At 33.0% G+C, this 15,488-nt stretch overlaps 1 protein-coding gene across 1 annotated transcript in view; it reads right to left on the bottom strand.

The window, feature by feature from the left end:
• LOC123720837 (lysosomal-trafficking regulator) overlaps nt 1–15,488 on the bottom strand; it is a 42,323-nt gene extending 26,835 nt beyond the window's left edge. Inside the window, exons 1-7 of the mRNA XM_045677623.1 lie at nt 15,480–15,488; nt 4,941–5,090; nt 4,111–4,198; nt 3,911–4,028; nt 2,021–2,241; nt 1,168–1,380; nt 635–727 (exon numbers count right to left, since the gene is read on the bottom strand). Of these exons, the coding sequence (XP_045533579.1) occupies nt 635–727; nt 1,168–1,380; nt 2,021–2,241; nt 3,911–4,028; nt 4,111–4,162 (697 nt within the window). The 5' untranslated portion in view covers nt 4,163–4,198; nt 4,941–5,090; nt 15,480–15,488. The remainder of the gene's footprint in view (nt 1–634; nt 728–1,167; nt 1,381–2,020; nt 2,242–3,910; nt 4,029–4,110; nt 4,199–4,940; nt 5,091–15,479) is intronic.

The following is a 15,488-nucleotide window of genomic DNA, read 5'->3' on the forward strand; positions in this document are numbered from 1 at the left end:
ATAAAACTGCTTACTATTAAGAGTGTTTCTGTATTTTAAGTTGAATTTGAAGGTTGACTTGGCTGAATTTGCAAATTCAGCGCGCCTAGCTGATAGAGGTAGAACGTCTTAATTATTTATTTAATTACTATAATTGATTACTTTATCATATGATAAGGAGGATAATGTAATGGTTGAAGGTAACAAAACATTTTATTCAAAAAAAATCTTTGCGATTTAAAAGACCAGTTGTTCTCGTCCATTGATTTGAGAATTAACAGTAAATGTACATTCCGAACTATTAATATTATTACTGACGTTCAGAAGCGTTCATTAATAAATGATATTTTGTATACAAAAATTAACAAAATCAAATAAAAATGTATTCCAAGCTCTGCATTTTTAATTTATTGTACAAGAGTGCTTGACCGAGTCAGCCACAGAATAAATTACAATAAATCCTCTATATAAACAGCTTATATTTATGTGTATCTTATGTGGCCTAACCAGTATATTATTGGTCGTACAAGTGTACTATATTAATATATTTAAGTCCAAAAAATTTATACCCAATAGAAGGAGAATTCACCGGTAAAAGCTGATCATACTAAAATGTATTATTAGAAGGTGGGAACCCTAACTTTTTTTTACTTACCAGCTCGTAAATGTTTATATCTTATTCGACGTGCACTCGTCTCTGCCTGCTGATTAACAGCGCCTACTACTTCCTCATATGTGGACTCTTCATCTGTAAAAACAATATATCGTTTGTATTTAACTAGCTAAGTTGAATTCTGCGCGTTCCTATAAAACTCTGAACTTTGATTCGAAATTAACGTGTTTGTTAAAAACGTTCAAAATTCGATATCAGAGAAATTGCTTCGTTTTATTTAAGTGAATTTCGGCAGTGTCGTCATTCCAGTTATACAAACAAAATAGAAAAATAAAAATGATGTAATCATAAATATGCATGTGTGGAATGAAATAATGGAATGGAAAGGAATGCGGCGATATTAGTTCCAGTATAATATTGCACCAAAAACCAATTGAAAAATTTAGACTGTAGGTTTTTTATTAAACTAAAAAATTGGGTTAAACACATATCTTATATATACACTATATGGAAACAAAAGAAAAAAAAATCTACTTCAAGGCCACCGTGGTCCAATGTGCGATGGCGTTACTCACCAGTTCGTTGAGCTGTGACAGTAATTAGCAACTCGCAGTCCGGTTGAGGTTCCCTCGCAGCAAGACGGCCTAAAGCCCTGCAAAGCGGACTAAGTGGTGCACTCCAGGAGCTAGCGAGCCGAAAGATGCTGGCCAGTTCACACGACTCCATACTTTGGGACCCTAACTTCACTATCAGTTCGATTATACTTCGTTGAAGCTCTGAAAAGATGCCTTTGAATTTTAATTAATAATGTTAAAAAAAAAGAAAAAGATTCAATATAAATAAATTTTTGGATGTTCCGGCATGCATTAGAAGCGCGAATATAGACATAGACATGACATTTATTACTAACAAAACACACACACAGAAACACATAAAATAACAATAATCAAAAAATAATTTAATTGTGTAATGCGTGTGTGCTGTGGTTGTAATTGGCCCTGGCTCAGCATTACGCTGAGGAGCAGAGTTGTTCCACAGCGCTGGTCATTCTGCCAGAGACCACAGCAGCTAGTTTGCGCCTCAGTCGCAAAAAAAAGAAATAAGAATCTAATACTCAGTAGAAACAAATAATAATAATAATAGTAAAAGTTAGCAGTGTAAGCAAAGAAGAAAAAAATGTAAATAAAATAAAAAATCAAAAGAATAATAATTGTTAAGAAGTAGATAAATAAATATATTTGGGCGGATTAAAAACTATATTACGTGAGATTTTTTATTTTTTAAGATATTTCAACGGAGGAGCGATATTATTCCAAAATTTTGTCGCGCTATATTTAAAACTCCCACGAAATGAATAAAATATCATGCGCTATTCGACGATGTAGAGGTTAAAAATCAATACAAACTGCGCTGCTGTAATCTGTATACCTGCATGTGTATTTGAGTTCCTCGACAGGAGGCGAGTGGCGGGAGCATCGTGTGCTAACAGGCGATGTAACAAACGAGGCGGTGCGAGGCCGCTACCAAGTCGAGCTACGCACGCTCTCGCTACGCTCGCACATACGCGTTCGATCTCCTCACCGCCCGACGCAAGAACGCCGCTCACGTCTTTTCCAGCTTTGACTTTACCATCCTCTTCTTCTAATAATCTTTAACAAACATATATCACTTTCAATGACAATGAAGGTTTTTGCCTCGTGGCCCTAACGAAGAAGAAAGAAGAGTCGATTCCGAAAATCTAAATCATTTATTCAGATAGGTAACACAATGTTAGGAACGTCAAAACAGAAATGTACAAGAAATGCTTCTAATTTTACATTTACTGCCAGTTCTCAAATCAAGGGCGTAGAACGGAAGAGAAGAACTGGCACTTAACTCTCCGCCAATCTTTTTAATCGCCAAGTTTTTGTTTTACACAACGTCTGTAAGGAGTTGCAACCAATACACCATGTTCCACATGGCATCATAAGTAATTAATAATTATAAAACGGGAGCTAAAATAGGAGCACGTACTTACATTCTCGTGGGAACAACACGCAAATACGTAGTCAAAATAACTAATATCACCGCATACACGAATTCAAGTACGACCAGTCACCACAAGAAGCACCCGTTCACGAGTATGACGCATGGCCAGCCATCGGCCCCCTCGCCATATTTTAGGATTGGTTATGCTTCTTTAATGTGAGGTCATTAGCTTTTACCACCGGCTTATAATATTTGGTTTCAAAGATAGATAAATACGTATAGATATCCCGTGCTCGTTAAGGCAGTAATTCCTTTTTAGAATAGGAGGTTACAATGTTAAATGGTAATTTTGGTAAAAGAACAAAGTGTCCAGCATATTCAAACTCAAAATACCTTTATTCATATAGGTAAACAAGTACACTTATAATGAATTAATATCAACAGAAAAGACGTTAAATTGATTCTAAATTAACATTTACTACCAGTTTGCAAGTCAAGAGAGTCGAGCGGGCAAGGAGAACTGGCAAGAAACTTTCCGCCACTCTTTTTAAACGCCAAGTTTTGAGTCATTCAAAATGTTTGAACTGGGGCAAATCGATCATTTAAATAATCGTCTAATTTACAAAAAAAGCTTTATTTATGAATTTACGTTTAACGAGAGTTTAAATTTATATAGTAATGTAATAATTCTCTAATTTCGCTCGGGAGTTTGTTGTAAAAACGAATACAATTTCTATGTAAGGAGTGGTTTATCTTCAGGAGCCTGGTTGGTCGTAGACTTAGATTATTTCTGTATCGAGTGTTATATTTGTGAAAATCACCATTTGTATTAAAATCGTTTATTATAACTAAAAAATAAATCAACGGCGCTACAACCTTTTAGGTCTAGGCCTCATATCTGTTTAATGATCATTTGTTAATCTAATAGATAAGGTGTTCAGCCTTCTGATCCTGACGCATGCCGTCGGCTTTTTGGGTCTAAGGCCTTCTAAGGCCTTCACCGTTCGAGCGAATGTTAAATTATTAATTTGTTGCACATAGCACATAGAAAGGAAGTGCACAGCCGAGGATTGAAACTACGACCTCAGGGATGAGAGTCGCACGCTGAAGCCACTAGGCCAATACTGCTCTGCTTTATTATTACTATGACTAGTATTTAATATGACTTTATCGTTGTTTTTTAATTCTCAACTGAAAGACTCTTTAATTGTGGTTAACAGCTTTTCTAGACCAAAACTGCGACCAATAAAGCGACATAATCATTTTTTCATACTTAATTCTGCGGCATTTGTCATATCTTTTTTTACAATATTAATGTTTTTAAAAGTGCATAACGTATAAAGTACTTACTTGTCTATCAATTGTGTAAGAATATCGACCACTATGACACACAGTTCCGGATGTGTCAATTCCCCATTTCTGTTGTACTCTGGACATTCTTTGCTGAACGCTTCTATACATTTGTCACCTACAATAAATTATATAAACCTTTATCTAACAATCCATAAGGATTAAGCGCACATTAAAATGTGATTAAGTAAATATTTTACCTGAGACATAGCTAAATATAGAAGAGTCAGAAAGTTTCCGAGTTTTGAACATATTTGACGCTTCCAGTTTGCTCTGTTCTACATCTGCCTGTGAAAAATACACATGATACATAACATAAAATGTATGTAAAATTAAATTAGAGTGCATCGCTTATATCAAGGGCTTCATCAATCACTTGGCAGACCGCATACATTTAAGCAGCTTGTATGTATTATGCAAGGAATTTTTAACATTTATTTTTATAACCAGGCCATCGTAATTATATAATACTAACCCGTACAATGCAAAACAACTTATTTATACACCTTAACATGTCGATGTAATTATTAAGTACTAGTAATAACTTGTTACAAGACCTCAACATACAATAACAGTTAAATAGTGGATATGTTAACCCAGTATGCTAATGTGACAAAAAGCATTCCGCAGGGACAGTGGAAACGATAAGATAAATGAAACCGTAATTTAACAGTTTCTCAAGATAATTACCTGCAGTCTACTGACGAAGGACGAGCGTGCGGTTACGTATGTAAATTAATACTTTTTAAAATCATATATTAAACGCGGTATTTTCAAAGCTCGGACACTTTAAAAGCCTTCACGACAAGTATGTATGACAGAAATCATTAGCTAAAGATTTGTAAGCATTCCAGTACGAATATCCTCGTCACGAAGCCTTTTAAAGTAAAATAAAAGTATTCTAAAGATACCAGCACATAATATGTAACAACGTCCAGGCAAATATAGTATTGGAATAGATCAAACACGTAGACAGTATTCAATCGTTATGTGTTCCTCTGTAATGATATAACATGTGTATTTTAAAAACCTGTATTTGTGTCCTGACCTCATATCCGTCGTCTGGACGGTATAGCGGATCACTTTGTTCGCTAGGTTCCAGGTAAGGCCCACAAACGCTGTCCTCACTCGACGATAGCTCTGCTGAGCTTGCTTCCGAACCGTATGACAGAGATGGCACCTGAAAAAGTTTTCTTACTACAGTTTTTTTTGTTAATTACTTAGATATAGATCTTAAAATTAAGAAATATAGCTTTAGCTCCTTGTCGAAACAATTTGTGGGTAGGACCCATATGGAGTAAATAATTTAAATAAAATAAGTGTTATAGCACTATACCATATAAAATATTAGAAAGCTGCAGTTCACATGTAAACAGATTACGCAAAAACAGGTCTAACAAAGATCAATTTGCAAAATGTATAGTGCATAAGTTATCAAGGCAATATAAATTTAATAGGTCCGGGAATAAAACAGCGTTGTGATAAGATCTTTCTACGCGGGTAAGGACCGCACTAAACAGTAAAATTATTGTAGAAATAATCGAGGCCATAGTCGCAATAACAGCGTTTTAAGTTCTTTGGTAATAAGTACCAGTAGGAATTTTAATTAAAAAACCGTAATTTATTAAGAATAATTCAATGAATTTATGAATCCATCCGATGGGCGCGTAAATATTGTTCTCTTATATATTAATTTGAAAGTTAATGTAAAAACAACGTAATTTTCCTTAAATACGAATAAGTTTCTTATACATCTGTAAGCTTTATTAGTAATGCCACGTAATTATAAATTTGTAACATTATTATTATTATATTATTGTATCGAGTTCCTTGTGCATTTCAATTTCAGTATCAAATTTGGTAACCTTGCAGGTAAATGTTAAAAAGGTAACAAATTATTACTAGTCATCAGTCACACAATGTCTGATGTAAAAAATATAGTACATACTAATATTTTTGTCTTAAACGTAGTTACATAGATTGGATTTTAATATTTGCAGAGCAACTAATATTTTTGTTTTGTTTATTTTCTAATACTTTGATAACACACTGTACACAACTAATCTACCTTTAATATAAATATTCTCACTAAGAGTGAAATAAAATATCTTTGAACCGAAACCAAAGAAATTATTACTAGTCTTCAGTCACACAATGTCTGATGTAAAAAATATAGTACATACTAATATTTTTGTCTTAAACGTAGTTACATAGATTGGATTTTAATATTTGCAGAGCAACTAATATTTTTGTTTTGTTTATTTTCTAATACTTTGATAACACACTGTACACAACGAATCTACCTTTAATATAAATATTCTCACTAAGAGTGAAATAAAATATCTTTGAACCGAAACCAAAGAAATTATTACTAGTCTTCAGTCACACAATGTCTGATGTAAAAAATATAGTACATACTAATATTTTTGTCTTAAACGTAGTTACATAGATTGGATTTTAATATTTGCAGAGCAACTAATATTTTTGTTTTGTTTATTTTCTAATACTTTGATAACACACTGTACACAACGAATCTACCTTTAATATAAATATTCTCACTAAGAGTGAAATAAAATATCTTTGAACCGAAACCAAAGAAATTATTACTAGTCTTCAGTCACACAATGTCTGATGTAAAAAATATAGTACATACTAATATTTTTGTCTTAAACGTAGTTACATAGATTGGATTTTAATATTTGCAGAGCAACTAATATTTTTGTTTTGTTTTTTTTCTAATACTTTGATAACACACTGTACACAACGAATCTACCTTTAATATAAATATTCTCACTAAGAGTGAAATAAAATATCTTTGAACCGAAACCAAAGAGAGATGTAACAGGGTACTGCATTGAGTACAATCGCGTATAAGAGGTTTGAGATTGGCATTGGCCTTGAATAAATGTAGCTCACGTTAGTAAACAGAATAATTATCAATCAGACAAATTTACATGAAAATGGACATTAATTAGGTGACGTATACGTGCGTGCATTTTGACGATTTTATGACGATGTTGATTAAACTTCGACAATAACAGTGAATAACCTATATATAGTACTGCACTGTACTTTGCAACTAATAGTGATAGCGATTTTGACTTTGTTGCAATTGAAATAATTATAAAAGAGACATTGGGATGGCGCGGTACGAAAACTCAACGTTAAAATCGGTATTGCTATTGCAAAGAATTTTCCTTTTCCGGCGTCAGGACATGACGACTCCATAGCCTACTGTGTCACCAGTGCAATCAGTCAACCCGTTTCCTAGTGGGAGTGCCATGCTGCCAAATGGGCAGGCACGATCGAGGCAGTACCACAAAAAAACCGGCGTGAAGTGATGCAATAGGTTCATCTTATTGTCTCGCGTTTCGTGTTGTGAGACTCCTGGAGCCTATCAGAAAAAAGTATGAAAGTGCAGTTTGATGTGGGTAGTGGTTTAGTGGGTACACACCGGAACAAACTTGTGTCTGAAGTCGAAACTCTGCAACGTGCAGTGTCAGACTAGAGGAGACTAACTCTAGTCCAATTTAAACACAAGTTTTCCGCTAAAAAAGTTTAGATCTCAATTTAAGAAAGTTTATTGCTCAAGTAAATAAAGTTTATTGTTCAATTTAATAAAGTTTAGGGTCAGAGTAGCGACTCTAAGCTAGCATCGATCTATTGGGCGTTAAAATATAGAATAACGTTCAGTTTCGTAATTCGCGGTCATTTCGAAGAGAAGGCTTAATTAGCCTCTAAGCGTCTTCGTGTCGTTCGCTTAAAATTCTATAAAGCGCAAATTCAGCCGTACATGGACCTCACCTCTTTTCGCTTTACCGTATTCAACGAAGAGCTATTCGAATCGTCAACGACCAGACACTTTCTATGCGGCTTGATCACTTGGCATTGCGTAGAGATGTGGGGTTTCATCATCGGACATCGTCTGGTAACACCTCGACGTCCGTCGTTCCACATATGAGCATCTTTAAAGTAGTTTTTGCCGCGGACCACTACTTGCACATAGGCAACCGAATTCCTACTAAAGTATTTCCGACCTAATTCAACTTAGGGTCCTTTAAGAAAAAAGCGTACGAATTCGTAAAAGGTCGGCAACGCAGTCGCGAGCACTCTGGTATTCAGTATCCATGGGCGGTATCATTCAACATCATATGAGCCACCTACCCATTTGCTCATTAAACACTCTTACAAAATCGTGAGGAAACCGGCATGACATGCATTGACGACGGTGTGTTTCAGGCACAAAAGACTGTTCACCTACTTGGGTATTGAATTTTTTTTTATTGTGAAACACATAAAAATCGTATTCCCATGGCCTAAAAAAGGTTGTAGCGCCACTGGTTTCCTTAGATCAAAATTCAATTACGTTAAGTTTCTACATTCTTTTATCCAAACATGATTATCTACATAAAACACGCATAGTTGTATTTCAGACTCACACGATGTTGACCTCAGATCTTTACGATTACAGGGTCAGTAAAATTCTATAAAATAACGTATAATAATATTATCTATATTTTACGTGTAATAATTTACCTATATTGCATAAGAAAAACAAAGCGTTACTCAGCTATAAATATCATCAACGGTATTACGTATTATTATAAGATATTTGCTTCATTGAGTTTAATATTTTCATATACTTTAAGATCACCAACTTAAATATCCTAAAAACCAAATAAGTGATTCGTGTCTCGGCACATCATGCGGCAGATTTCGCGTGTGGGAGGAAACTATACTCTTGAACTTTTGTAGGACGTATCTCTAAAAAAACAACTTCTGCATATCTAATGTTCCAGCATGACTTTAGCAGCCGAACTCAATAAATTTTAAACGTCATTGATACGATAACCGTTACATAACAACATTTTTTATCAAGTACGTAGTTGACCGAGACGTCAATTTATTTATCCTTTAATAGCATAAGCATCAGGTTCCCAGTATCTATTACAAAGGTTCATTATCATAGATATATATTTAATAGCTTTACTTCCGACGTCACGCGAGCAGAGTCACGTGTCTAAACCGGTGTCGGGTTGCGCAATGTTAGAAACGCGGCTAGACGGCCACAGATTACATGTAGAGTGGGTGCCCACAAATTTAATCAATATACTCAATAAAACTATTTCGAAATTATCTTTCCACAATAAAAAAAACATGTAAATACTTAATTCCCTAATACGCAAACGATTTTAATGAGGTTCGTTAGTAGACAGCGTGATTCATGACAGAGAGTGAGTTATAATGAATAATCTCTATACTACGGCATTAACGATGTGCAAGAATGCAGAAGCAAATAGAGGTCTTTTTACAAAAGTCTCTTCCTGGTCCTTATATTAAACAACGGTATTAATTTTGTGCAATTTTATTTATCTTTAAAACGTGTATATTTGTGTATTATTGTGTATACTTGTCATACAATTATGAATAAAGACAATTTTGTCAGGCCGTTACAGTAAATAAAAGTATATTATTTAAGATTGACGTAAAGTTTTTAAGGCAAAATGATCGCATCACTATTATTGTCCAACATAAAATATATACAATTAATCTTATTAGTCAGTACATTTGACTACATAATTTATTGTGTAGGTGTTAGGGTATCAGATATTAATAATGAGTGATCATATTCGTATTTCAAGATATATACAAGATGAAAGAGGGACCAAACAAGTCACATCATGGAAAGAACCAAGTTATAAACGGTACAACGGACGATCAGAACAATGGGATGACAATCTTTCCAAAACTTCAGGGCGACACTGGCTCAAGTTGGCTTATGTAAGGCAAAACTACCATTTCTTGGAGGAGGCGTATATATTTTATTTATTTATTTATACTTTGTTACCATAATATACATAATTATACAAACAAAAAGTAAGTAGGTTACATAAGGTATTTGGCAAAAGGCGGCCTTATCGCTAACAAGCGATTTCTTCCCGGCAACCTTAATATGGGAGAATAAAAAAAACGAAACGCCTACAGAGGGTAAAGTACAAGAAGTGCATAATTGAATAAAAAACAAAAACTCAAAATAACATGCAACTATAACTAAAACTAAATAAAATCAAATCCAAAGAAAAGATATAAATAATAATATGTATAAACAGACATGCAAAAGCTCTGCCAAAGGTAATTGACTCACAATTAATATATATAAGTAGTAGCTAATTACGAGGCGAGGCAGAAGAAAAATGATTAAAAAATTTTTTTTAAATAAATTTAGAGACTGAGCTCGTCTGATATCATTTGGTAAGGAATTCCAAAGTAGGAAACTTTGCACAGTGAAGGAGGAGTGATAGCAATCAGTTTTAAGAATAGGAGTTTCAATAATGAGATTATCTTAGGAATGCAAATCAAAATTACCGTCAGAGCGGAACATAAAATGTTGTATATTGTAACTAATGATTCATCTTAGTAGTAAAGGACCTTTCATTTTTTAAAACGACAGGCAGGAGGTTAATCTGATATTATTCTCTATTATACTATTCCATATTTTAAGAATGTGGAGTATTATATCGTATCTGCGAATGATTCTTTAGTTTTAGGCTGTGCCATTTTAATATAACTCGTCCTACAATATGACGTATTCCGGCTCATTTCATATATTCTGAGTACCCATGGCTCGGAAATAGTAATTGTTTTTTTTATTAAAGCAGGTATTGTGTGTTAAAAGAATGATTGTCTTATGTATATCGTAGGTCATGAATGAATTAAACATCTATTTGTTCTTATTTAACAATAACCATTGTTTCTGATAAGATGTTAGATTACAAACAGGGAACTATTTATAATAACTATCTTACTGTGTATAAAGTCGCACTTAGGCACAACAGAGATTTAACAATATTTTTACATTTTGTAATTGTTTGTATTTATTGATGAGTTCATATGTAAAATCGTTTGTAGGTAATTCAACAATTTAAAATTTAAGGGACAATTACACTTATACAGGGCAATATTACATGAAGATTCATTTAAAACGATAAGCAATTTCTTGTGCAGGTTTAATCAGCCGTGTTTGCCGACCTTTAAGGCTTATCTTATGACACCGGAAGTATCCCAAATCATCCAATGTATATTAAGTATGTATATATAAAATAATTTTAATGCAAAAGAACATGCACAACATGATAAAAAAACGGTTAAATAGCTTTATAATTAATTATTTTTTTATTTTCTTCAACCTCTTCCTACAACGGGAACAAGACAACTAATGCCAACTAAACCTTTTTACTAAAATCTTATTTTGACTAAAACTAGTGTAGTAGAATGAATATTAGTGCAAGAGCGGTATCTCGGACACACGATGATTAAAGAACATTAAGACTGTTAATTAAAAAAATATACATAATTCAATAATTATTATAGCCTATACAATTATAGGCTAGACTGAATGTAACACATTCTCAATGCTATTCATATAACGTTGCTCTCTGTTTTGTTTTTTAATAGTGAGATTTGTTTACTGTTTTAATATTGTTTATATAATGTTTATTTCTTCGTAATAAAAAATATAACCTACACGAACGATAACGAAGCTTTGCGTATCAACTGAATGGAAAATATTATATAATTATACTACTATGAATAAAAACATTGTCATACTCGTGTCTTTATAATGAAGTAAATAATCGTAAAATATATCACTTTTAAAACTACCCGAAATATACGAGAACCCTGATATCCGAATTAAACGATTTGTGATCATAGTATAGTAATACTCCATCGAGTAATGACCAAATATGTTTTTTATAAAAATAGCTTTTAACTATACGAGGGTTTTATTAATTGTAAGCTTTTATTCATAAATGTAAATCAAGCCGTAGTAAAAAACAAAGGAACAAAAAAGCGATTAAAGTAACGGAGAGACCGGTCTGAGGTTCTAGTCACGCCTTCTAGATCAATTTTGTTATTTAAAAGTCCGAGGTTATGTGGGAGCGTCGAAAACCAAACAAGGACGCATAAATTACGATTGTTATGAAATATTATGAAAAGTTTGCCAAAATGTCATTATTAAAATTAGTCTAAGGGTTTTATCAAAATCTTCTGTATGTTTGATTTTGATGTACGCGTTGCTGTAGCTCTGAAATTTATAAGTAACAAACATTGATGATTATCGAACTACCTAATATTAAATTATACAATGAAACCGGTTTTTATTTTTAATATTTCTGCAATCTATAACATTATGTAATGTACACAATTTTATATTGGAGGTGGAGAATATAAAATTGTAGTACATTCATTGGTTAAAACGCAACATACAAAAGGATTGGTGATTTATGAATTTTACATCTGTCAAAATCTGTTATAACGACTTCGAAGGGACTACTCATATTGGTAAAAACCGATAGTCGTAACAGCCGATGACGTTGTTATCAAGTACCATATACATAGAAATCAGCCGGGACCTTTGATTTTGGTCAATATAACCGGTGTTGTTCATAACGATGTCGTCTGATTTTGACTGTACTTGCAGTTGTATGCAGTACGTAAATAAGAACAATTATTGTTCTCATCTAAATATTGTTTCTTTTTATGATAAAAAATTAACACGGCTACCCAAGCATGTGAAAATGTTTGCCAATCGGTTTCGTAAAGCAACCGTGACGACTGTGTTATGGTTTGATCCCCATTCGCAGCCCACTTAAAATTTAAGTTATTCGTATTTGGTCCACCTCGTAAAACAATCCTATCAGTATGGAATGTATTGTGTATTTCGAATGTTAGCCATTAAACCCATCGGAGAACAAAAACCCGATTTCTGAGTGCTAGTATTAAAACGGAATTACAATTGCAAAATCAACTAAATGTATGGAAAAAGCTGTGTAAATGACAAAGTTCATATTGCATACTTGACGAAACTATAAAAAGCTAGTACAGGTCTTTGACATATCGTTATACAATCAGATTCAGATAATCCTGTTCATTAGAAACGTGTCTAGAGTGAAACTAAGTAAAGCTGAGTATTAGCACTTGATTGGATTTGAAATTAAGGGCAGAGTAACGAGTCGTCTCGTGTATGTAATTGGATTAGCTAGTGCGTCTTAACTAATTAATACCGTAGTCTCCACCAATCAAGAGCCTTAATATACCTATTGACCATTGGTTTATCAGGACCGCGGTCAGAAATTATAGGCATTTTTCCACCGTAACCAATACACGTATTATAAAGTGATGGCATATTAATTTCATAACATTCTGAGCCTGGAAGACGTCCTATTCTTGTTATTAAGTTCTCATATAAAATATATTCAATGTATTCATGAGAATAAATTCTTTAAATATTAATTTCGCACTTCTATAGCCTTTAAGCAATAGTAAAAATTGGTATTTAAAATTATTATACTATTATGTATGGTATTTGTGTGATTTAGAGGTCCAAGCATAACTAAAGTATAGCAAATTAATTCAGGAATTTACTCCTTAATATGGTATTAAAAATATAAATGGGTGAATGTAAAGTCGCATAATTTTAGGCTAACTGACACTAGAATTTTTGGTAATTGAAAGCAGTCCCCTTTAATGGGCCTATGATAGCATGTTTAAGCCGTATCTATACTAAAATCGTTTGTTAGTTAATAGTTTGACACATGCGATCCACCTGTAATGCTATGCGACTCGGTGAATCGTAGGAATAAGTGCGTGTGCGCCGAGCAAACACTCGTTGATGTGGAACCGTTACACGATATACTGGAATCTGTTGTGGAAGGTCGACATTTTATATTTTACGGACTAAGACAACGATTTACTTTGTAATTAACAATTATCAGTACATAAACAAAATCACAACATTTGCTAAAAACCGGTAAAGTAGGAATCGAATGAGTGTTTTGATTCCCTTGATCTTTAAGAATCCCATAAAATACATATCGTATTATGCATGTAACTGTTTAAATTATTCCAGTTTCTTAGTTAAAAATATGTTCCGTTAATTTTATTGACTTTATAAATGAAAATTTATGTACTTGTCTTTGTAGTAGATATAGGAGAATAAGAAATGAATATGTGTTCGTAAGTGCGAGTGATCTAGCAATCGGGACAGACACTTTTCATAACTGGCGCCAATCAATATAAATTTATTAAGGAAAAACAGAACGATCGCAGGTATAAAGCAGGTACAATATTGTAGAATGTATATGTCGCAGTCAACTAGCTGAATTAGCCGTTCTACACACTATTTTTTTCTAAACAACGCCGATCAACTAGCGGCCTGAATGTTATTTAGCCATTTGATCAAACAGCTAGGCAAATAACTTGAATCAATGTTACATTACTTGACTATCCTGTTCATTTCAAGCGTCGGCAAACAACGAATTTGATGATGTTTTCCAAAGTTTAATAAAAAATAGTATGAAAGATTGTATTGATGCTGAGAGCAAGCTTAAGAACACTAATAAGTTATTATAATATTTTATTTTTGCCAAATGATTGTACAAATGACCTAAGTATTACTCAGCCAATTTATTAAATGTTGTTACAAATGCTAAAGCTGAATAATTCAGGCACGTAGTTAAACGGCGCTGTTTAGTAAAGAGACTAGGCTGTTGATTGAACGGCTAATTAAGCTAGTTGGCTGCGACACATATATAACTCAACTACCATGGATTTAGATAAATTTCAATTTAGTACTGATCTTACTTAATAACAATAAGCTTTATTTAGCTAAAAATTTAAATTAGATTTACGTTGAGTGTGTATGTTTGGCCACAATCTTGCTTACACACAATTATTAGTTTCTGTTTAGTTTTGTCTTAATAACTGTAATGTGTATTTATCTAATTTAATACATATTTTTCTCACAGAGGTTGCCTGAAGTCGCTCGTAAGAGATAAGGCCGCCAATTGCCCTTCTTTCATTTAATTATGTTCAATTTTTATATTGTAATGCAAAGAAGTGGTGATAAATATAATGAAAAATGTTATTTAAAGGTATATCATACGGAATCTATGCTCATTAATTAATTTCCGAGGCAATTTATCGCGTAATAATAGGTGTCGAATGCGAGGTTTTACGTAAGGTGCAGGCAGAAACGTGTGCACATTCATCAATTATGCGTGATTAATAAATTTTAACGATAGCCTGTTAGTGAACAATCATAATTAATTAATAGATGCATAAAGAATGGCCTAATAACGGGTTTTAATAGAAATATTTTTACATGCGATGAGAGATAAACTTGGACGTTATAATTCAATTTATTGACCTCGATATTATGAGACTTCATTGAATAATAAAAATACGTTAATAAATTATTCAATTCGCGAGAATTGTTAACATAATTTTACACGTGAATTAATTTTTACTGGGATAAGATATGTTTTTAATATAACCATAATCAAAGGACATAAATTAACATTATATTAAACCATAGATTTTTTTATACATAAAATAACTTTAAAAATATTTAAAATTGAATAGTTTGAAAAACAAATATACACAATAAATATTAGTTAATTTTTTCCGTGAAATATGTGACAGCGGCCACAGCGCTGTCTCTAAGATAAGGAGAAATTATTAAGGAAAGTCGTTCACGAACTGGGCCTGTCAGTTTTAAGCTACATACCGCAACTTT

Source organism: Pieris brassicae, chromosome 2, assembly GCF_905147105.1.
Source record: "Pieris brassicae chromosome 2, ilPieBrab1.1, whole genome shotgun sequence".
Taxonomy (NCBI): domain Eukaryota; kingdom Metazoa; phylum Arthropoda; class Insecta; order Lepidoptera; family Pieridae; genus Pieris; species Pieris brassicae.